Source organism: Pleurodeles waltl, chromosome 5 (genome assembly GCF_031143425.1).
Source record: "Pleurodeles waltl isolate 20211129_DDA chromosome 5, aPleWal1.hap1.20221129, whole genome shotgun sequence".
NCBI classification, from domain to species: domain Eukaryota; kingdom Metazoa; phylum Chordata; class Amphibia; order Caudata; family Salamandridae; genus Pleurodeles; species Pleurodeles waltl.
Genome location: NC_090444.1, coordinates 214724181 through 214748703, shown reverse-complemented (window position 1 = coordinate 214748703; position 24523 = coordinate 214724181). Strand labels below are relative to the sequence as shown.

Genomic DNA, 24523 nt, shown 5'->3' with positions numbered 1-24523 from the left:
ACGTGTCCTGGGGACAGTGGCATGGGCCCGCTGGGTGGGTGCTGTGGTGGTGTTTCCTGAGGGGGGACGTTCAGTGGTGGGTTGGGACTGTGGCAGGGGAACCGACTGTCCAGAGGTCCCTGATGGGCCGGGCTGATCATCTTGATCCAGGTGTGCAGAGCTGCTGTTGTCACAGTGGGCCTCTTCTGTGGGGGGACTGGATATGGCTGGCACCTCCCGTCCGGTGACGTTGGGTAGGGGTCCTGTTGGGGTGTAAATGCATAGTTATTGTATCTGTGTGTGCCATCTTGTGCAATGTGTGAGTTTCCCTCTACTCCTGTGCTAGCATTATTGCCTGGGCCCTTGTGTGAGGGGTGATTTTGTGGCCTGGGTGAGTCTCTCTACTGGACATGCTTTGGTGATGGGCGTCCATGCAGGTGTGTAATGGGTGTCCATGCATTGGTGTTACATGCAGGGCTTGGTATAGGAATGTGTGGGTTGTGATAGTGGGGTATCCGTGAGGTGTTGTGGTGATGTGTGTAAGGGTAGGGGTAGGAGTTTGTCATGGCATGCAGGTAGGATGGGGAGATATAGTAGTAAAGATTTAACTTACCAGAGTCCAGTCCTCCTGCTACTCCTGCGAGGCCCTCAGGATGCATGATCGCCAAGACCTGCTCTTCCCATGTTGTTAGTTGTGGGGGAGGAGGTGGGGGTCCACCGTCAGTCCTCTGTACGGCTACCTGGTGTCTGGATACCATGGAACTCACCTTCCCCCGTAGGTCGTTCCACCACTTCCTGATGTCATCCCGTGTTCTGGGGTGCTGTCCCACTGAGTTGACCCTGTCGACAATTCTCCGCCATAGCTCCATCTTCCTTGCAATGGACGACTGCTGCACCTGTTATCCGAATAGCTGTGGCTCTACCTGGATGATATCCTCCACCATGACCCTGAGCTCCTCCTCAGAAAACCTGGGGTGTCTTTGAGGTGCCATAATGTGGTGTGGGTGATGTGTGAGGTGATGTTTGTTGTGCTGTGTGATGTGTTGTGTTGGGGTGTGTTCTTTGAGATGCATGGATGTTGTATGAGTGATGGTGTTGTGTGCCTGTGGATGCTGGTGTTGTGTTTGCTATCCTCTCTATCCCTGCTTCTTCCAAAAATGTAGTTGTAAGGGGTTGTGGGTAATGGCGGTGTGTGTTTTATAGTGGTGTAGGTGTGTGGGTGTGGTGTGTGTATGTGTATCAGGTGTGTGTATTTTGAATTGTCCAATGTGGTTTTGTTTTGTAAGTGTGTGTGTATTTTGAGCGCAGCAGGGTGTGCCGCCAATGGTTTACCGCGGTTGAATGACCGCTGCGTTGATTCGTGGGTCGTGATAGTGTGGGCGTATCCCTGTTGGCGTAACGATGTAGGTTTTGCTATCACTAGTTTAGCACTGACCTTTGGTGTGGCAAACTTGTGTGGGTGTCTGTATTGTGGCGGATTACGAGATGTGGATCGTAATACCTGTAGCGGATTTCCGCAGTGGCTACGGTATGTTGGCGGCCGTCAGTACGGCGGTAAGCGGGTTTTACCGCCAGGGTTGTAATGAGGGCCATAGTTTTCATTAATTACTTTATAATAGGGATCACTATGCTAGTTATATATTGAAACCCCAGGTCCCTAATGATCCCAAGGTAACCCTTGTGTTACGGAGCATACAAGCGGTCATAGACATTACATTATAAACCAGTGAAATTAATTGCCAGTCAACATAGAACAGACATTCCTCTGCCCTCTAAGAACAAGTTAAGAGTGCAATTGAGGGTGTGTATTTTACTTGGTTTAAGGTTATTGGAGGAGGAAGATTAATATTTATTACAAGAAGGATAAAATGGCAATTCTGTTGTGCTCCATGATGGCTGCAATACATACAGATTATGACAAACCCAATCAATAGGATTGACTATGCAATCGAGAATGTTTGACACAAATGATCGAACCATGCCTAACTCTGTCCTTGTTCTTAATCTTGAATTTACTAGCATTCACAGATGAGTAATGTATCTCAGAGCAGGAGGGGATCACAGCACCAAGATTCTTGTATGCAGATTATACCACTGCGAAACAGACATGAGTAAGAATTCTTATCTTTTAGGAGTCTTGCCCAGCATGCAACATTCCAAGAGAGAAAAGATGGTGATCTTAGGCTAGACCCAGTTTGTGTTATTAGTGATATTTTACTGTTACTTCTCCTACGTCTGTGTAATGTGGTGGCCAGCCAGCTCCAATCTTCCCCAGGGACTAAAACCTGATTATCATATTGTTTGCCACTGTTCTGGCTCCATGTTTAGTGGCTCAATTTGTTTGTCAACCTGTTGATAGTTGACAAAGAGGTTAGAGCACTTTGATTAGCTTTAAGAACGGTCTTGGAATTAATGATGGCGTCTGTGTATTGATTGGTGCCAAAAGGTTTGGGATATCCCACCGTTGCTGATATTGACATTATAATGCCCCAGGTTACAAAAAGGTGTCAGTACCTCCACACCACATTAGCTATTTGTAGGTTAGCCCAAGTTACTTTTATGGACTCCTTCTTCGGAATAATGGCCCCTTCAGTGAACTCACTCCCTTCCATATTATGGGGGTCATTATGACCCTAGCCGTCACTAGACCGCCAGGGTTCCTGTGGCATCCGGACTGCCTCAGTTGTGGTGGTCCGACCACCATAGTCCAACTGCCGACACCGACAGGCTGGCGAAATGGGGGACTCGGGCCCCTGGGATCCCCTGCACAGCCCCATTGTGCATTTCACTGTCCGAATTACGGGCAGGGGAATGCCCGATGGGTGCTTCTGCACCCGCTGCACCACTGACTGAAATATTAAGGCCCTGTTCCCTGCTGGGCCGGTGGGCGGAAACACTGTTTCTGCCCGCCAGCCCAGCGGAGAAACCATAATAGGGCCAGCGGGGTTCACATAGGCGGCTTGATGTCATAATGAGGGCCTATGTGTGGTCAGGGGCTTCAAATTATGATGTGGTTGCAGGAGCCTCAATATGTTCCTCCTGATCAATATATCATGCTGACCTCTTGAATTATATTCAGGTGTCAGAAGGAGTGAAAAAGAATGAGTGGCAGTTAAATGGATATTGGATTAAAGGTGGCATCAGAGCTGATCGCCAATGTCGTTGAATGAATGAGCCCTCTTGGCCTTTTCTATTGTGATGCTGGTCTGTTAGGTTTGTCTGTGCGCTAAGGCTCGGTAAAGTTTGGTAATCCAGATTCTGGGTGCATACGTAGACCATGGCTGCTTGTCTCTTGTTTTAATGATTTCTTATCCTCGATGCTGATGATACCATACCTCCTTGTTTTCTGTTGACCTCCTGAGATGTTGAATTTTACGGCCATGTGAAATAGCTTGCTTGTCGTTGCTGGCTTCTGAGTGATGCACTATGTTGTGAAAATGATGCAGATTTGATGTAAGAGCTGGTGGATGTCGAAGGGTAATCAGGGACAACTAGCATTTAATGGTCTTCTAAACTTTAAATGGTCTTGGGCATTGTCTGTTCAGATTTTGATCATTTGGCTCACAGTAGTACCACTTTGATAACACTGAATTTGAAAGCACCCGCAAGAACTTTGTTAAAATCGCGTTCTCTCGGGGTAATGGTAGGGTTGTACTGAGGCATGGTTTGACAGAAATACAGGGTCTACATGCCTTAAAAATCCAATTACCACCTCCTATGCTCAGGGGGCTTTGGCTTAGAGACAAGATTCAATTTGCATTTAAAAAACAAACTGCACAAAATGTGCTGGCTACCTAAAGCCCACAAGTTTCACAAGTTCTACTGATAAGATGTTTTCAAACCAGTGATATAAATATCCTCATATCAGGCATTTCACTATTAATATTTCACAGAAAGTGCAGGGATAGTTTCCCCCAAGGACAGCACATTTTTTTTACAGTTTGAGCGGCAGATTTTCCCCGCCTTACCAAAGGCGCATGCCTTCTACCCTATAAATACCCTCTGACTTTTCACTCTACCTCAAGCCGCAACAATGTTCAGGTTTTTGCTTGTCGCTGTCCTCGTAAGCTGCGGTAAGGCCTTTTATTTTCCCTAATCTTCTGAAATGAATGGATTAAATGTGTCTGTAGGCATTTTGCTTTCCTTATGTGCTGCCTTCTTTAATAGCACATTTATAGCAATTACTTAGATGACAAGCATCCTGGATTTCTTTCATCTTAACTTCTACATCTGACATACGCCTTCAAAAGACAGAGTTCCCTTGAGTTTTGATACTTCATATGTCTAAAATGCTTTCGTTTTTAAGGCTCTTTAATGGAGTTTTTATAACACTAAACAGGTTCTTTAAGACAGCTAAGATGTGTATTAAGTTTCAGTCATGTCTCAGGATCAGGAGAGACAGGCGTAGAGTGTCATGCCAATTGAGCATCATAAAATAGAAATCCATTTAATAAGAGGAGTTGTCATACAATACATAGAACATTATTTAACACAGAAAAGCTTAAAGTTGAATATTATCGTAAAGCCATGCTTGGCTGGTGTCTGCAGCTACAAGCTATGAATCCTTGCATCTATTCATCCTGGGCTTAGAAAGATGAACCGTCTAGACAGTGATTTGAGGACTTCCTTATGAGGAGGTTCTCACAGGAAAATGTAAAAATATGACTTAAAAGATGTGCTTCATAAATACCCTAAGTGAATAAATATGGAGGAGTTACAGAAAAAACATAAGTGAATCATTTTGAAAGAGCTAACAAGTAGGCCTGAAATTTAGAAAACAGCCTTGAATTTAGAGCTAAAGAATGAGGAATCAAAGCAAATAGGTATCTTCCTGACAAGAAGAACAGGGACAATGTGTCAGAAACACGTGCCATCCTGCAGCTAGGTAGAGGGAAGATAGAGGGAGGAGGGAAGGCTCACTTTTTAGCAACTGAACTAGGACATCAGGGCTTTGTATTCATGAGCTGATGAAGCAGCAAAAAGGGAAGGATTGAGCTATGGGCCATGAACCCACCCCCTAGGATGGAATGTCAACATCCACTAGAAAAAGGGATAGTAGGTTTTTGTGTATAACAAGCTAGTTTGAGCTGTAGAGAATATAGTGCGCTGAATATTGATTACAAAGCTGCGCTGAAGGCCGGTGGCGCAGTCAGGAAGGAGCAAGAACAAGACAGTGTTCACTGCATTTACATTACAGACGAGCCTGATTAGTGCCACTAGGCTTCCAAAGTAAAGGGGAAAATTAAGGAAATTGCTAAGTGCAGGCTCGGCTGGCGCTTATGGAGAAGCTGATAGAGAACCAAGAAGAGACAGGACACCGCTGGGGAGGACCAGGAGAGCCCAGAGTGTGAGTCTGATGGGCTGAAAAGTGAGAGTATCAGACTGATCAGAGTGTAGAAGGTGACTTTCAAGGAGTGAGGGCATCATGCCTTGTCTACTGCTGGGCACTTACCTGGGCACAGGTTATCAGGGACAAGAGAAGGGCCTACAAGGCATGTTGTCTCAGTTTCTTTTCAATGGGTTGAGAAGATTGATCTACTGGTGAGGTCTAGTCACAGAGGCCCAGAGGATCTAAAGCTCTGATAGAGGTAAACACAACACCTTTGTCCAGGATGAAGCCACTTTTGGATGCAGGGTTGTTTTGACATCAAGGGCCAGATTTACAGGCAGAGTGAAGACCAGCGAAGAGCCGTCACAACCCCCCAAACAGTTGTTGTAACACTTATTACCACTAAAACAAACTTTCTGGCCGAGAGAATACTTGTAGCACGGATGGAAACTAGTCTGTGCTTCAGTAGCACGAGGCTGAAGAGCTGCTCTTTTCTGTTCCAGAATGTGAACAAGTGTTAAGGTGAATTGGGAAAATTTAGGATACCCCAGGTTAGTCTCAAGATTTCCTACATCTTCTAAGATGTACTAGTACCCAATTAAAAAATAAATCCATAATGTTGTCTTGTTCTTCCCCAACTGGCATGCGTTTGTGACATCACTTTATGTACTTGCTGTTTAGTTTCTCTACTAAGAGTGCTTAAAAGCTTGTAGAGGTGGCATAATTCCTCGTTCACCCTTACTTTACATCTGAAATGTCTTTTGTTGTTTTCTGTTGCAGCCTACAGCTGTGGTGTGCCTGCCCACCCACCCAGCACCTCCAGGGTGGTGGGAGGTGAGGATGTGAGGCCAAACAGCTGGCCTTGGCAGGTAAAGAAACAACAGTATCTTTCCAGATGTGCCCCTGACTGTCAGTCCCTCTGAGAAGGCACTAATGGCTTTTGCTCCTTTCCAGATCTCTCTACAGTACCAGAGTGGGAGCAGATGGGGCCACACCTGCGGGGGGACCCTCATTGGTGAGCAGTGGGTCCTGACAGCTGCCCACTGCATCAGGTAACAAGCTCTACTCAGATCTCTGGTGATTTGCTGCAAAGCACAAACCCTCCATAGAGATGTATCTGGCACGGAAGGGTTAGGAGGGTCTGGAGTTCTCAATGAAAAGCATCGGTCTAGACAAATATTGTGGTGGCCATTTCACTAGTAGATGACATGGATCAGGTCAAAGTCAGACTCTCTAGATAATGACACGTTGACAGTTTGGTTTTCAGTAAAAATGCAAACCAAGACTATGACGCCAAAGGAAAAGTTATGGTTCTCCTGTAGAGCTGTGATCGCAGTTTTTTAGAAATACATCACGGTGAAAATATCCTGACGGCACTTAAATGTGTATCCTTAGCTATAGTCATTGTTATCTAATATTTATGAATCTACACAATAGAAAGATCTAGTAGAAAAACTATAAGAGACGAGAAAGAAACAGAGACCATGTGCAGAGGACACCATGCTTAATTTGTGGATTTTTTGCAGGTGCTGGATACCGGTGCCAGGTCCAGACTGACTAGGGCTAGGTTGATTGCAGAAGGCACAGTGGGGGGGCTTTAGCAGAGGGAGACCAGAGAGTGAAAAGAAAGTGTGAGAGAGGGGGAGCGTCATCATATAGATGGATGGAAAGAAAGAGATGTACAGGAGGCAGGAAAATATTTGTATCTATTTGTACCATGGCGTTCATTGGAGCCAGGAACATTTTGGGTAGACCAGTCTGAATAGCCGGACCGCTGTCTAGAAGAAGAATTAATACCATGGCTTGTACCACAACTTGTACCACTTGCTTGAAGTCTTCATCTGCAATCATGACTTTATTTCCCACTGCAGTTTCTTTTATTTCTTCTGAGCAAAGTTGAGGCTCATATCTTTGTTTGCCACTCCTCACACAGGAAAGCTGCAGATTGGCTAGGGAGAAGGACACATGTGGGACCTTTCCCTCTACTCTTGAATGGTATTGAGTGGATAGAAACTGCTTGCCTAGGCTATCAATCACCATGAGAGGTGCAGTGCTTAGGAATGTGTTCTCTATCTGTCCTTGTCTGGTGTAGGCTTAGCTGGGAATATTTTTAACATGATGTTATTGTTTGATTTGCTTTTGCAGCAGCTCCAGGACCTACCGCGTTGCCCTGGGGAAACACAGCCTGAACACGGCAGATGAAGAAGGATCAGTCCTAATCAGTCCTGAAAAGATCATCGTCCATGAAAAGTGGAACTCCTTCCTCATCGTGTATGTCTAGTTACATTTAATGACACCGTGGCTAGAAAGACGCAGCAGTGATCCATATCTCGAAGGGAATGTTGGAGGCTCTTCTCTAGATATCAAGCAGCAATTCACTGCTCCTGTGTGGGTTCTAGGAGACCTTCTTGTGGTGTCTCTTTGAACTGATGTCACAGAGAATCTGTTATTGTATCCTTTGCACGGACGTGTCACTCTTGTGATAAATGACGTTACAAAGGATTGGAGGGTAAATAGCTTCCCCACAATCACACAATTTTTGTTTGATTTCGAAAGCCATGATTAGCGCCGTTTCTCCAAAGCTTGCAACTTATACACCGGATCACAAGTGTTTCCGTGTGAGGGGACGTGATGTGTCACTTCATCTACGTTGCCAGAAATCCTTGATCCTGTCCTAGTTGTACTTACCCAAGTCCTGGACATCCAACGTGATGCTTGCTGCAATATATTTACTGTTTGAGGAGCAGTCACCAAAAAGCAATGTGCCTCATTTATAAACATTTGGCGTAGGGCAGTGCTGCAAGCCTTTTACCTTTGCTGCCCTATGTCAAATCGAAAGGGCAGGAATGCACCATATTTACCTGATACAGCACATTTCTGTCCTTTCAGCCGGCTCAGAAATTACTGGTGCAAGGGTGTCTGCATTGTTGGCACTATTGTTTTTGTGCAGGACAGGTCACCTTCCTGCACAAAAAGAATCAACTAAGGTGTTTCCTGTTTCTATGTGTGCTGCATTCTGCAGCACACATAGAAAGAGGAATAAACGAGGAGAAATAAAGTTATTTTGCCTTGTTACGCCTCCCCTGGGGAGGGGCACAGTTTTGACACATTCCCAGGTTTACAGATTGTTGTAAATCTGGGAATGTGTCAAACCACATGGGTGTTGCATGGGAAAACCCACTGTAACGACCACGGAATGCCTCCTTCATGCAGAGTAAGGCTTTGAGCTCCCTTGCCGTACTCCACGTATATGAGGCCACGCAAAGTGGCTTTGAGTGGCCTCAAAGATATGACTTTGTAGCTGCACCGCAAAAGCATCATAAAAAGTGACGCTCCGGCGGTGCTGGTGTCTTGAAAATGAGGCCCTATATATCTTCATGCTTTGAAAGGACAGTCATATGACTTAAGGCCCAACATTTTTGATGGATCTGAGAATGCAGCCGTGTGCAGCAATGTCTGTGTGGAACGGCTTAGATCCCTCCAGGAGGACTCAGACTGATAAATGTGTATTCACTTATGTGTCTTCATAAAGAGCACTAACAACACATGTTCTTGTGAAAGGGCACTATAATACCTTCACATCGGTCCAAGGAAGATTAAACGCCTGAAGTTAATATTTAAAGCTGAAGTCCCAGGGCACCATTTATGGGTCTAATGCTGTTTTCTGTCTCCCTCTCCACTGATACTTAATGTATTTTATTACATCACAAACCCCTCACTGGTGACCCTGGTGAATGAGTGACTATTCTTTGTCCTTGACATCTGTGCACTGATCCCTTCCCTTTAGTTTGTAGGATTCACTAACAAACCCTCTTCTTCTTGCAGTAATGACATCGCTCTGATCAAGCTGGCGGAACCTGTTCAGGTGTCGGAGAAGATTCAGCCAGCGTGCCTCCCAGCCGCAGGAGCTCTGCTGCCGAATAACTTCTCTTGCTTCGTTACTGGGTGGGGCCGCCTCTACAGTAAGGAAAAGTTACTACTCTCCTTATTCAGTCCGCAGGTGTTGTTCACCTCAGGAGCCCCTTTATCAGCCTCATAATGAAGATGGGGGTGGGCCCTCCTCTTAGGCCGGCTTAATTATCAGAAATTGAGTGGGGAGGAATCTCAGTATGTTGAGCAATTACACCCCACAAAAGAACACAGCAGGCCTGGATGGTGTTCACTCAACAGTAAGCCTTCCTCTTGGAAGCTAGTTTGTTCAACAAGAGCAGTGGTAATATCATGTAATGTGATAGCAATCACTAGGATGTCTCTAGGTAACTTCTGTGGGAAACGGGCATACAAATTTCCTAAGAGTTGCTTTGAGAGTTTTGCTTTCCTATGGGATATCCATAGTACGAATTTGTACAGGATTTAGTTTACAGTCAATAGCCTCTAGTGTATGTTTTCCCTAATGAAGATTGTTGTATTGATGTAGCTCAATTTTCTATTTGCTCTGTTTCAGCCAATGGTCCTATTGCTGACAATCTGCAGCAGGCGCTGTTGCCGGTTGTGGATCATGCCACCTGCTCTCAGCGAGACTGGTGGGGCTCAAACGTGAAAGAAACTATGGTCTGTGCTGGCGGAGATGGAGTTGTGTCTGGCTGCAATGTAAGTATCCTCAGCATCATATCCAGTCACTGTTCAAGTGCAAAGATTTCTGTCACCTTAGGCAATGTGACATTCTGCTGTCTGTGTCCGCACCAGCTCCCTCATGGTGCCCTTGATGGCGGCTGACTATCGCATGCCACAGGCACCTGTCTGAAAGAGTGGCGTGGCTGTCCGGTGGCTAAGTCATAGGCACTGAAACTTAGGGAAATAAGTTCCACATTCAACCACTCCACAATAAGTTTAGCCTTCTGCCTTGGTTCCCAAACCTGTAAAAAGTGTGCAGGATTAGCACAAACACTCTCTTCTCCAGAGAAAGTACTGGACAAAGTGGAGAGTCAGATATTTTGTGTACAATTAATAACTTTCCAATGGGCTGGGCACCAAGCCAGTTTAAGATTGGCTATTGATTTTTTAAATAATACTGATTTCTCTTCTATAAAAACAATAGGCAGTACAACAAGAGTGTACATGTTTGTGGCAAGGGTGTGGCATGACACAGTCATGGCAAACACAAATTATGGATTCTTCATCTCAATGGGCATCTATGGCTGAGAAGACAATTGCCTCCTCCTTAGCTAATCTGCAAAACCTTTGGGTGAGAAGCAACATTAAGGGCCTGATTGAGTTTTCGGTGGAGGTGTTACCTGTCACAGTGGTGATGGATATCCTGTCTGCTGAAATCTAAACCCCATAGGAAACAATGGGATTTAGATTTCGGCACACAGGATATCTCTCACCGTTGTGATGGAATAACCCGTCCACTGAAATCTAAATCAGTCTCTAACTATCCTACTCAAGGAATCAGTCAGACTCATGTATATCTACCAGGGACCACAAACCATTGTAGACACCCAGGACCCTCCACCCTTCATGTATCAGCTTCTCAATGGCTTTTGGCCAACATGACAAAGGTCTGGGGGTTCCCAGCACTCCCCCACTCTGGGGCTGTGCCCCACAGCCCTACCATCACTCCAAATAGATAGCATCACATTGTGTCTTGGCATGGGCAAGTCACTCAGCATAACCTATACAGTAATCTGCTTAGTTATGTTAAATTTCAGCAGAATGTGCCTGGTTATTAGGCTAGTTTGTTCTCAGTTGTTATTTGTGTCCATGTTTTTTCCTTCCTCTATTCGTAATTGTCCACACCAGCTGCCAGGACTGCACTGAGAAGCTAAATTAGAACATTATAACATTGCTTTGCAAAAACAGAGGAATTTTTAACTTGCCACAAAATATTCCAGGGCTGAGGTTTGAATAGTAAAGAAGCTTCCATGGCTATGTTAGAGCCATCCTAGAACAATATGATTGGCAGTAGAGACAGAAGCGGGTGCAGCAATGATTGATGTCATTGTGTGGGAGTGGGCAGGTTAAAGTGAGCACATTGAGAGTGGCCTCATTGTGCACTCTTATAATCTTTGGAGCATTATAAAACACAAACACATTAAACAAAAGAATTGAGGAATTCATTAAGAGGGAGGAAATATAACAAAACTGAAACTGAGTCCGAGTACTTGGCTTCTAATAGTGACATCCATTCAGGCGGCCACAAGGCATTAAAAGCTCATCTCTTCTCTTCCTACTGTGAAGTCTCAGTTATCTGTCATACTGCCAGGATGTCCTTACTGGGTGGTACCCTGCTTCATAAATCTCATACTAAAGCAATGAAGGTTCATGTGATCAGGTTGGCACAGGGGTGAACTTTTGTTTCTTTCCTAAAATGAAGAAGGGTTTAGAAAAAATAGCATCTTACCAAAATATTGACCCGCAACAATATAGATTCCATGGTATTGATTTGCAGAGTATTGTCAAGGTAAGGAGTTACAGAGTGGGAGTCACACATCTACACTCTGCTATGCATTCTTACATCAATTATATTGCGTAATTTGCTGTTTGGAGGTCTGTATTGTTGCAGTGGAATATGTCGTGGTACCACGGCACTCATTAGATCAGTCTTACTTAGAAGGTTGTTTCCAAAATGTTTTATTTGAAAATCGAAAATAAAATTTACAGTTTGAATAGGAAACTATTAAAATGTTTATATTTGGATTCCATGCACAAATAATACTATGGTTGTTTTGTATGCACTTAATGCCCCAAGTAGTCAGGGTATCTTGAATTTGTCCATTAACTACACTAGACCATGATCAAAGACGGACATCTTGTTCACCAAGATTGATTGACCGGCAGCCACGAACTGTGGTTTTGCGAAAGGGACTTGAAACTTTGCCAATTAAAGGGGTGGAAATTAATTACCTTAGTCCACCCCGCCCCTACCCTCCCTTTGTGGCTGAACAATGTGTCTTCCCTTCTTGGAAGAGTTGTTAACAACTTTTTAAGTGCAGGCAAAATAAATTGTCATTATTTAAAAATCTGTGTAGAAGCCCAAGATTAGCGCTTAGAGTTTACGTTTGAATTTAGGGGGGGCTCTTGGGGTGCCGTGCTGTTTAAAGGTTCTAAGAACCATCGGCTATCACTTATGTCTTTTACAGACACCAGTCCACTCTCCAGTCCAAGATGATGACTTCATGTTGAGGTTACTTATGTAACATGCACTACACATACATTGAGACCTGGATTGGAAGGCAATAAAACACATTTGGAAACGATCTACTTTCTTTATTTTCTATATATCTTCTATGTATCTTAGTACAAGGATGAGCTGGAACACTGATATCTTAATATTTCTTTTGTTTGTGACAGGGGGACTCTGGTGGTCCTCTGAACTGCCAAGGAGATGACGGCGCATGGGACGTACATGGCGTTGTGAGCTTTGGCTCAGGTCTGAGCTGCAACTATGCTAAGAAGCCCACCGTCTTCACTCGCGTCTCCGCTTTCATCGACTGGATCAACGACGTGAGTGCATACTTTTAATTTCTGTTTAAACCAAGGTGCCACAAGGATTTAATCATTGCTGCACATCGTATGTGACATAATTATATAAATAGCATATGCTTCTATGACAGTGGATGGTGTCCTGATGTAGATATTTTGTTCTATGTCACTAGTCTGTGAATGGTGTTAGCATTCCTTTGCGTTTATCTGCTAAAATCGGCAGACTGGGCTTTCCACCAAAAAATAACACCTCCTGGAGGCAAGCCTTCTCAAGGAGACATATTTTAGTTGATGCTAACTTTTCACAAGTTGAATGTGTGCTGCACTGTAGAGCTAACATCCAATCTGTGGATGGTGTCCGGTACTGAGTACTTGCACTTCTTTAATCTGAAGGGGAGAGTACCAGCACTTCTCAACACTGCTGCAATACATTTAATGGGAGTGTACTGGCACTTTTCTTGATAAAGCAGGTACTCTGAATAGTGAGTACCTGCACCTCTATTTTTTCCATTTAAAGCACTGATTTTAACATTATTGTAAGCACAGTATATTGAAGTGGAGGGTTAGCTTTCCAGTACAAAACCTATGCTAGACATCACACACACCTTTGCACAACGGTGCACAGCGCTGTGGACCGCATTAGCCAGTTTGAATATTCACCAGTGCTCATGAAGACAGCAGAAATGTCTTTATATATTACTAGGTATGGGTCTCTGGTGTCCCAGTGCACCACAGCGTAGTAACTTTGATGGCTGCGATTCATTGTGCTATTTTTTAATTAATGTACCCTTAGGTGTGGCCCCTGTTATAGAAAAAAGTGTAATAAATTAAACAAATGAGCAAATATCATGCTCTCAATAGAGGTTTGCCCTCAAGATAGGCGTGGAGTTTGCTGTTACTGCCCTATCATTTATAAACATAATTAACATTTTCCTCCTCTCTCCTTCTCTTACAGAAAATTGCCTCCAACTAAAGTGGGAACCTACAGCGATCTGTTGTCTGTAAATGTCTTGCATCCTAACCCAATAAACTTTGATGATCAGCAACATGTTTGTGTGACTGTGTGACTGTGTGACAGAATGACTAAGTAGATCTCTTGGCATTGAATAATTTACCTTAATAATGGTGTTGAGTTGTATGTGTTCCTATACCTTAGAAGGACATTTCACAAACACACTGCATTGGGGCTTGCAAACAAGAGTTATTTACAGAGCAAATATCCCATTGGAACTATTGCAGTTTGGTCGCCTAGAGTAGACCCCTGAAAATGTACACTCACACAAATGGTTAGATTAAGCTCTTTATGGACCTTTTTAAAACCAGAAGCTAAAATAATCTACAAACCAATGAGCCAGGGACTTAAGACTTTTATAGACTTCAACATGTTCAGAATATCCTTTCCTATTGTGGAGGATCAGAATTATTCCTAAGGTAGTCAATATCCATTTTACCTTGAACATCTATCGAGTCCCTGCTCCCAATCTATGTTTTCATGTTGTAACACTAACAAGTCCACTCAGCTGGTCTCCTTTCAAATTTCTCTCACCCTTGAACAAGCTTTGACAAACCCAGTAGTTCTGGCTTATAACTGAAAGTGCTTCTTTGGTGAATTGTGTGTGTGTGGTATTGTGGAAGGGCAAGTGGGCCAATGCAAGAATGAGACAATAGGTAGATGAATAAATGCTTCCATCCATTTACTGACTTATCCATCTGCCAGTGCACTCAATCACTGATCATCCACAAATGTGGTAAACATCCATGCATCCAGTCATATACAAATTGACGTATTTTTGCATCCAACCATTTCTCTACCCACAGTACCACATACACAAACATACCTAAGCCATACCTAATAGATTTGTCAATACCTGTATTTGGTACCCTTTCTCATGTGACCTATGCTCACACTAAAACTGCTACCTGTGCTCAATGCTGCCTATTAAGCTTGCTCTGTAATAAGACATAGAGAATCAAATCATCTAGAAACCATCAGACCACCCTTCTGTTTGGCCCACAAATTCTCCTAATTGTCTCTGGGGCTATCCTGTTTGGCCCTTGGGTTTCTCTGCATGGGCTCAATTTTTCCTCTGTGATAGGAGACTCTGTGACTGGTAAGGTAGCTGGCTTTCTCTACCCAGCAGCTTGTAATAACTGGGAGCCATTCACAGTTCAGACAGGGATGTAGGGGAGGTGGTTATAAGTCACAGGAGAAGCTGTTCAGAGTCTAAACCTAGCCATACGCCTTTCTTCTCTAGCTCCTGCTGAGGTATTAGAGGAATTAGTATTGAGTGGAGCCAAGCCCCTGAGTAGGTCTTTGAACATTGCGCTCTCAGTGGGCAGTCTCAACACCAGGAACAATTGGGAGAGTCTCTCTCCAACCCAACCAGGCAAAGCCCATGTACCTTCCTCAGAATGTGGCTTCCAAGAGTCTCTTGTCACTGGCCGCCAACAGCCATCCTCGCAGTGGTGATTCCTTGTTGTACAGTAGCACTAAGGTACGCCAAGGCATATTAAAATAAGCAGTGACAATGCCAATAGGTCTTGCTATGTTGAAAGGCCTCATAATATTCATGACTTTCAAATCTGAAATGTACACTTTCCTGATGAAGGCTACGGTCGTTTAGACCATTTCTAGAGGTTCTATAGGCATAAGTTGCACATTTTCACAAAATTATTACCTCAGCGCAGGCATAAAGGAAGCACCCTGCAGGGATGGGGGTAGGTTAGCTATGCTAATTGAGTAATGGTAGGGACGTTTGGTATGGTATGTCAGATACGATAGTTAGGATAGGTATGGTAGGTAGGTATAGTAGAGGTGCTATGTTAGGTGTCGTAGGTAGGAGGTAGGTATGGTAACTAGGTAAGTAAGTTATGGCGGGTAAAATATTGTAGGTATGTTGGGTAGGTATGGCAGATTAGGTATGTTAGTTAGGGTTGGTCAGTAAATAAGTATGGCAGGTTTTATTGATATGGTTCGTAGGAAAGATAGGTTTTGCATATATATTTACATGGGAATGTAAATTCCAGTAGCTTATGGTAGCTTAGGTATGCCAGGTAGTGTCTGTAGGTATGGTAATCTAGCTATGGTACGTGTACTAGTTCACATAAAGTAGGTTAATTATGGTGGGTTAGGTATAGTAGATAGGTATGTAGGTACATGGATATGGTAGGTAAGTAGGTATGGTAGGTACATAGCTACAGTAGATTGGTATGATAGGTTAGGTATGTTAGGTTAAGTATGACAAGCAGCTTAGGTGTGATAGTTATGGTATAGAAGGTATGGCACACTACTTAAGGCAGGTATGGTTGGTTAGGTAGAGGAAAGTATATACTGAAGGTAGATGTTATATATTGGTTTAGTTAGCATTGCGGGTAGGTCTGGTAGGGAGGTAAGTATGGTAGGCATGGAAGGTAGGTTGGAATGGTAAGTTGGGTATGGTAGGTAGGCAGCTATAGTAGGTTACATTTGGTATATAGGTATTGTAGGCATGATAGGTAGTGGTGGTAGGTTAGGGATGGTGGATACAATCATTTAGTATGGTGGGTTAAGTATGGTATGGTAAGTTATGTATCGTAGCACATAACATCTCTGATATTTACACCTGTGCGCTATTAAAACAAATTCTATAATTCTTTCTTATAAATCATATCATGGTTAATATGAAGCAGAAACAAGCCTTGATTTGCTTGTAGATGAATTGTTTATTATATTTAATGTTGTACATTATGTTTGCTGTTTACAAATCACAGCTTGAAGGATAAAACAAATCCAGCTGTGCAGGAGATAAAAGAATGGTATGAGTAGAGAAGACTGCATTAGCAGAACTATGCTGTAGCATCAGCGAAGAGTTTATGAAACTGAGACGAAGATCAAGTTTACATTAAAAGCAGTGATCTTCAAATATATATTCAGCAAAATATTGCATAGTAGATACTTTTGACAAAGGGACATCATTTTCATTGCTCCTGAAAAAAGTTAGTGTGTCAGGACAGCCTTACTTTGTGGACAAAACATATGTACATTCAACAGCATGTTATAATGACCACAAACCAAAACAAATGAATGTGTAAGGGACACTAGTGAATACATGGTAAGACAATCATAGCCATCCAAATAACAACCAGTAAAATCATAAATGAGGGATTAAAGTGGCGTGGAGCCAGAAAAATAAATAATTCAAAGGACACAACTTGGGACTCAGTTTCAAGTTGCATGTCATTTTGCATCTGCAGTTTAGGATTACTTGATCCCATCATCAAAATCTAAAGGGAACACAAGTGGGACAATGTAACCATTCTTAAAATGCCATGCCTTTGACAGAGAGATAACACAAGCAAACCAAACCATTAAAAACCACATGAAAGCCAATGTCTGAAGAGTGATGATGCAAATCCGATCCTCTCCACATTTCTAAAAACTTCTTTTGGCTGTATTGATGACAGCTAAAGTAGTCTGTATCGAGATCTGAAATAATATGGCTGAAGAATGTGACCCACAAGTTTCCCTAACAAAGTTTGACAGTCAGAGTCCATCCCTCCCTAATTGCAAAGTTACAAAACTACTGAGCAATCACGTGCTGAGCTGCAGTTGCAGAAGAGGGCTAACTCAAAGCCCCTCCCAGCATACATATTGCTTCTTGTTCACGTGAGTTCTGGCAGACAGTGAAAACTGTCTCCATTCAGACATAAAAACCTGTGGCAATTTGATTCTTTCTGGCACCTCACTCTACCATTAACTTTCATTTATTTTGAATTTACTCCCAAAAGGTTAAGGGAAGAAACATTTGATTTCTAGAAAAATGAAATCACCATCAAATATTTAAGCATCAAGTTATTTTGCTTCCTCTTGCACCAATTTAAGGGAAATGTAGCATACAAAGAGTGCACAGCTTAGGTGTGTTCAACACACAACCAGGAGGACTGGTCCATGCCGCAAATGCAGATTAACCAGTATGTTAATAATTTCCACATAGGTTAATTGTTTATACATTTATCTAAAGTGGTCATCTTGTCAACCTATCCTGGACCTAGTCCTCCTCAGCATGTGTTGTGTACAGGTCTCTCTTTGATGGTATGCTTTGCCTATAACAGTAGAACCTGTCCCATATATCTGTCTATCCAGCATCCCAGTGCAAGCTTTGTGTCACGCTGTCAAGGGAAGATCATACATATATCATCCTGAATAGATAAGTCGCCCCCTCTATTAGTTTGCTTTAGAGTAAAATGGTAATTTTACTCTACTGATACCTTGCTATCATGCTTTCAACAATTAGTCTATTTAACTTCAAATTGCATGAACAACAATCTACACTCATAATTAATACATAGAATTTGTTAAAAATAAATGTGCATTTCACCGAATCAGGGTACCATACCACATACTCCCTCATTATGAGAGGTCTGTTATTTCACCCATAATGTCCCCCTCCTCGAAATTACAGATTCCAGGGGTTGCAATAATTCCAGGAGAAGGGTGGGAATCTGCTGGCACTATAAGTAATTGGTAAATAGCGTGTGAATCAGACTTTCTGCACCGAGTTCCATGTGCTTTCCCCAGTACTTCACTCTCAGGCTTTGGCTATGTCCAGCAGCGAAACCTCCCGGCGAACTACGCAACACTCGGCGTTGTTGCTATAGCTAAAATTCTGATGGGACAGACAACTCCTGCTTCTGGCCTCATTGGAATCATTGGGTCAATGTTACTGAGGGCTTAAGAGTGTCATGTGCAGAACATTGTCTTATCTCCATCCTATGTCCTTTGGGTCTTCAAGATGGACACATTTGTGTATCTTATTCCCAAGGATGTAGATTAAGGTCTGAGTCGGAATAAAGTAACAAAGTGTTTTATCTTAAAATATCTTTTTGCGCAAAATGACTTGTAAAAGCTTTTTCCTTGACAAAAATATTTCCTTCCAGTGAACATGTGTGATGTTGGTAAACCAAGCAAACTTCTCAAATGATTTGGATTTCAATGTTTGGCAATTCTAGCCAATGACAAGGGCTGAGTTTAAACCTTTTATGACCCTTAGTAAAAAATAATCACTATGTGTTGTTGTGAGTAAGGTCAGAATGACAACCAAGTAAGCAGCACAAACCAGTCCTTTTTGCGCTTTGGGGGCGATGGAGGTGGTTATTCATGTTGGATCTATATGAGATACAACTGATCTACAGGGGAAGAGAAATTCACGAAAACCAGGCAGACAATTGACCACCCTATGTTGACTTTTTTTTAAAACACGTGCTCAGAGATCTCCTAAATGGAAAGACCTGAGGAATTTTTGAGTTATTGTCCCTCTGAACCCAGAATAATTCCTTTTGCAGGCACAAACCCCAGTGTCAACGTAATCAAGATCACACAGGAAGAAGTGACTAACTCCGGAGCCAACTGCACATGATCCGCAGACTAGATTCAAACCAGCCCTCACAGTGTTGAGGAGGTCTTGACACAAGAAACTGACAATAAAACTCTCCCAGGGTCTCCAGTGCTGGCAGGGCTCATTGTTTATGGCAGCGCTTCATGATTGAGAGAGGTGGAGATGAAGGATTCTGAGCCATGGCCCAATGTCTAAACTGTATACACACGAGAAAACGCAAAGTCTATGCAGACCTAAGAAACATAAACCTATGCATGGAATAATCCACAGGTCCACAGAAGCTGGTTCTGGCACCAGGCATGGGGAGGGGCAACTGAGGACCAGTCGTCTCTCACAACATCAGCAATGCCATCACTAATTGAAAGATGCACAGGATCCTCCACAAATCAATGCCATTTTGTTCAGAAAAAGAGGCAATCAATTTTTCCAATTTTTGTGGTGTCAGCCTACTTGTAGCTTCTGGTGGAAACAGGTGTGAAAGCTATACGTTTCCGAAAAATAAATGTAATTCTGAATTCAGCAATGGGCCATCTTTATATATTGCTTAAAGTTTCCCCAGAAAAACTAACTGTTGAAATAAAAAGATAATAAAAATGGGTAGGGAAAATGGCTATTTGTGACGATTCCGTCTGCAACTGTGGTTTGTAGGTTCTCCACAGATGCGTGAAAGTTAGAGCCAACAACTGAGCTGCACCTTAAAATGATCTTTCATTGTGTTCAGAGTATGCAGCACTTCACATGGTAAAATATAAAGAGTGGAAAATGTGCCTTACTGAAACCTATGTATTTCTGCAAAGTCCATCAGATGCTAAGTTTGGGAACGGTGATTATTTGTACCCCTCTAAATTTGGGAGCACCCATACTATCATATGATTAAGAGAGCATTTTGCAAAGTGTATGCTTTATTGCACACTGGCTCATATATGGAAGCCACAAATCCAGAGAAATCCAATTGGTAATGACAAATGTTCTACTACTTTCTGTTCCCACCTTCCTCCCGATAAAATTGTATTTCACTTCTGTGGATGGATAGCCTCACGGGGACTCTCATTGACCCTGATTTGGTCCGTTCCTGTTGTGGGCAGAATGCCCAGCCACACCAGTGGGTAGTGTTTCTATCTGGACAAGTGTAGGAACAATGAGTGGTAGGAATTTCTGGATCAATGCATGTTACAAACTTTACGTCACAGAAATGCAAGAAAAATATGTAATTTTAGAGAGTTTGAGGCTTGTATGGCATTGTGTCTAATAAATCATTGTTGGATCCATGTGAGGCATTACTCCCTGGACTCCCCTAAATGTCTATTTTTCATAAATGTCTGGGTTTGGTAGGTTTGCCTTAGTGGCGGCCAACCAAGTCCAAAAAAAGTGCAGCCATTTAGCATGGCAAGTTGGACAATACTGGGATGTAGCCCGACTCTGCTGGCCCATATGTTAAAAACAACACTGAAAAAGAATCAAAATTGCCTCTCGCTTGCCATTGGGATGGGAATGCAGTGGAGCAGAAAGACTGTTGAGGGTTTAGTGCTGAGGGTGGGACCTGAGTTCAGGGTTGGCCAGACCCTACCGCATTGTTTTATAAAACAAAATATTTCAAGCAGCCATGAAGCTTTTTTTGTCTCCCTGAAGAGCAAATTGGGTCCATCCCCTTCTCTGCCCATCGAGGTCACATAAAGACCGGTATGCCCCTTTTGGAGTGTGATATGGCGCAGTGCCAGGGTTGGATGCCCACCAGTTTCTTTTCCTCAAATACAAAATCCCTCATGTCTAGTGGTATTACTACACCCCTAGGGGTGCAGATTTGGGGCCACCTCCCCAATCAGGGAAAACCTATCTGCTCACGGGGGGAGCAGATAGACACTATTGACCCTCCCGTAGTGGTGGTATGGCTTGATGCCAGAGTAGGCTGTCCCCATCCTATTGCTAGGGTGGGAGACCTGCAACCCGTTCTTCAACCCAAATGTAAAATTCCTTGTACCTAGTGTGCTTTCTGCGACTCAGGTGTGACAAATTGAGAATAATCACTCCCATCCGACCCTCAGGGGAGACAGAAAGACTGATGTGCCCCACTTTTGGGGTGGGATATTGCCCTAGGTCAGGGTGGTCCGTTCTCATTCCATTATATATATTTTAAAATATTTGCCTGGTGTGTAGTGCATGGATGTCTTTTAGGGGTTGCCAGGGGTTGCACCTGCGACCCATAGCTTATCCCTTGTTACCCCTGGCACAACCTTTGTGACCCTTAGGCTCAGAGGTAGCAACGTCAGTGTAAAAAAGACTGAGGCAGCTTGTTCTTATGGTCGTAGGTGCTTCATCCTTGTTTTCTGGCCATGTTTATTACTCACTGTTAGTTTCATATAGATTGGAGCACCAGGAGCTGGAATGAGATCTCCAGTTGCACATGATGTAAGTGAAAACACGTTTTTAAGTGTGTCTTGTGTGTGCTTGTGGGCGAGAGTATGTTTCTGTGCAAGACAGTGTGTGTATTTGTGGGCATGTGTCATGTATGTGTGAGTGAGTAAATGAGACTCAGTGAGTGAGAGTCAGTGACTGGTAGTGAGTGAGGATGATTGAGAGTCAGTGAGTATGAGTGAGTCAGTGAGTGATTAAGAGTGAGTGCAAGAAACTGAATAAGAGTGAATGAGTGCAAGTAAATGAGAATGAATTAGGGAGTGTGAGTGAGTGCAACTGAGAGTGGGTAAGAATGTGGTGTCTGCCACTGGCCCTGGCATACTGATGGTAATTCTTGGCTTTTACTGGCATGCAGGAAAATACTGCTGCTGGCAAACTGGAGGCAATTGCTAGCATCAAAGGCACTTGTGACCAAATACTGACACTGGAGGTAATTATTGGCATAATGGTCACCCTTAAGTAAAATACTGATAGTGGCATACCAGAATTAATTTGTGGCATACTGGGCACCTATGGAAAAATGCTGGCACTGGCATACTTTTTTTCCACTTCAGATTTATTGCAGGAAAACATAACACATGTCATCTGGTAGTCAACACGAGTTCCCGTTCCACCAAATTTCTTACACTCGCAGCAGTGAGAATCTGCTACCAGTAGGGTCCTGTCTTACTGGATCAATATATCCTTGATTTCTTTCTTGGAAGCTTCATTTGCATATTCTTGGTAATAAGGCACAAGCGCCTTTGAAATAGACTGGTGAATAGTGTAGACTCGTGCAACATGGCCACCGTCCTTCACGTGGACTCTGATGTCAACGCCAACAAATCTCTCTTTGCCTTGAAGAACCAGCTCAAGCAGTATGTATTGAAGTGTCCTAGGGTCAATTATTTCCAGGGGCCTTCTGTTAACCTTTATCAAGCCATTTCCCCTTTTGCAGTGAGCTGCAGCAGTTGCAGTTTTCTTTCGCCCGAAGAGCTGGACGAACCGAAGGGGTCCAAGCCATTTCCCCCTTTGTGCCACAGACATACTTGAGGAAAATGTTGGCACTGGGGCACCTGCCGAGCTAGCTCATGGGAGATACTTAACATAAGTAAGAAAAACTGTGGCATATGGGAGGAGGGCACTAGGATAAAATACTGACTCTGACATAATAGAGGTAACTTTGACATAAGATATATTAATTGAATTAATTGCAAAATTATCACAAAAGCAGATTGTAGTAATTTTGGGCATAAGGTGCATCCATGGCATGTGAGGGACCTACATGATAAGCTGCTGGCCTTGGGACAATAGAAGCCATCTTTGACATGTGGGTGCACCCAAAGCACCTGCTGAAAAAAATAGGGTCTTCTCATTAGCATCAGCTTTTGCTGCCTTGGCCCACCATGAAAGGACATGAATATGAATGAGTGTCCTTTCAAAGTCTATGACTTTTTAGAAAAATATGTGAAATTGTGCTTTTAAAAACACTATTTGATCCTTTTTAACTCAAAATTTTCTCAGGGAGAGAAATTCCAATACCTCCTAGAAGTGGTTTGGCTTGTAATAAGTCAAGGCAAGTATTACTTCCCACCACATTCAAAGGTCACGTCAATGCCCTAATGTAGGTGTTTTCTAAAATGGACATTTGTCTGTTATGTTATAGTAATCATGCAGTTATGGTACTTTAGCAATGACAATTATTGTAATGTATTCAGGTCAAGTTATATCACTTCCTGGGGATATTCAGGTTCAAGGGTCAAATGATGTTAATTTCCGTGATGTCATTAAGGTGTGATGTCATTTCTGCTACCCCTGACATTTTGGTGAATTGACGTCCAGTGGGCTTTCTGTTCACCTGGGGGTCCGATTAGAGGCAACCTCCTCAATCAGGAGAAACCTCCTTCTGGGTGGGGGTATGACTCCATAGCCCTATCCTATTGTTTTTTTTGATGCCCTTAAATCAGTTAGGAATCTGAGATCCAGTAGATCGAGTAGAGCACAACTGTGTCAGCTGCCCACCTTTAGAATGAGTAGAATGGGAGGCAAACCTTCTTCCTATCGGGCAGTTTTATTACGGAATAACCTTCCCTGGTCCCTTATAACTGCGGGATCAACAATGCATGCAACAAAGCACCTAAGGCACCAGCCACGGCAACAAAGAAGGAAGAGCCAGAAGGTGAGGAGAACAAAGATGGGTAAAGTGAAGGGGAGAAGGATAAAGAAAGCGAAAAGGTGAACGAAGAACAATTTGAACTCATGGGAGATTTTGTGTAACACGTTCACGTGTTTGCTAAGAATGAAGACTGTGCACTTGAATGAAGGTCACTATTAGTTCTGGTATACAACGTGTACAGACTTGAGTACAGGTGATGTGTATACTGTAGGGAAGCCTTCATTTTCATGTACAAAGTTTCCGAGGTACCACTTCAGTTAGGTATGAAATTCCTAATTTGTATTTGATTGATTAAAGGGCTCTGGTTTACCCAGCTACTTACAGTACAAAAACATCACAAATGGTGGCAAAGGAGGAGTGCCAAGGAACACATATGGATGCAATGGGCCTCTAGCACCATGGCTGTATCGGAAAAGACAGACAAAGACAGGATGCTGTGGGCACCTCAGTGCACCTGCAGCTCCACTGATAACTACGACTCAAATCATGAGGTATTTCAAGGAATTCCAAATTTCAGTTCTCCTGAAAGCTTTCATGTCAGGTGCATGAACTCTCATGGTAACAACCTATTCTTGCTGAGACCAAATGTAACATCTTGCGAATACAGCTTGCAGGATGCATTTTGTTCCTAAGCTCAAGGTCACACTCAGCGACTTTCATGCTATGCTGGTGCTCTTCTGTATGATCAGAGCTCCACAGGGGCCCACAGTATACATACATCCGATGTATTATTTGTCCTCTGTTTGGCTCTGCTGGTGTGCAACTGATGGAGTCTTGCTCGTTTGTATTGTCAGCTGACTCTTTCTATCAATCATTTGACCTGTTTCAAAAATGAAATTTACATACTGT

The 24523-nt window shown here is 43.1% G+C and overlaps 1 protein-coding gene and 1 pseudogene across 1 annotated transcript; one reads left to right on the top strand and one right to left on the bottom strand.

Moving 5' to 3' along the window:
* The first annotated feature begins 3922 nt into the window (after positions 1-3922).
* On the top strand, positions 3923-13779 carry LOC138295553 (chymotrypsin-C-like). The gene is made up of 8 exons (XM_069233922.1): positions 3923-4052; positions 6089-6177; positions 6263-6360; positions 7454-7579; positions 9134-9270; positions 9753-9898; positions 12602-12754; positions 13689-13779. The coding sequence occupies exons 1-8, from the start codon at positions 4013-4015 to the stop codon at positions 13704-13706; spliced, it is 807 nt and encodes a 268-aa protein (XP_069090023.1). The 5' UTR covers positions 3923-4012; the 3' UTR covers positions 13707-13779.
* An 8387-nt stretch (positions 13780-22166) lies between these two features.
* Positions 22167-22545, bottom strand: LOC138297013 (small ribosomal subunit protein uS9-like; annotated as a pseudogene).
* Between the last annotated feature and the right edge of the window lie 1978 nt (positions 22546-24523).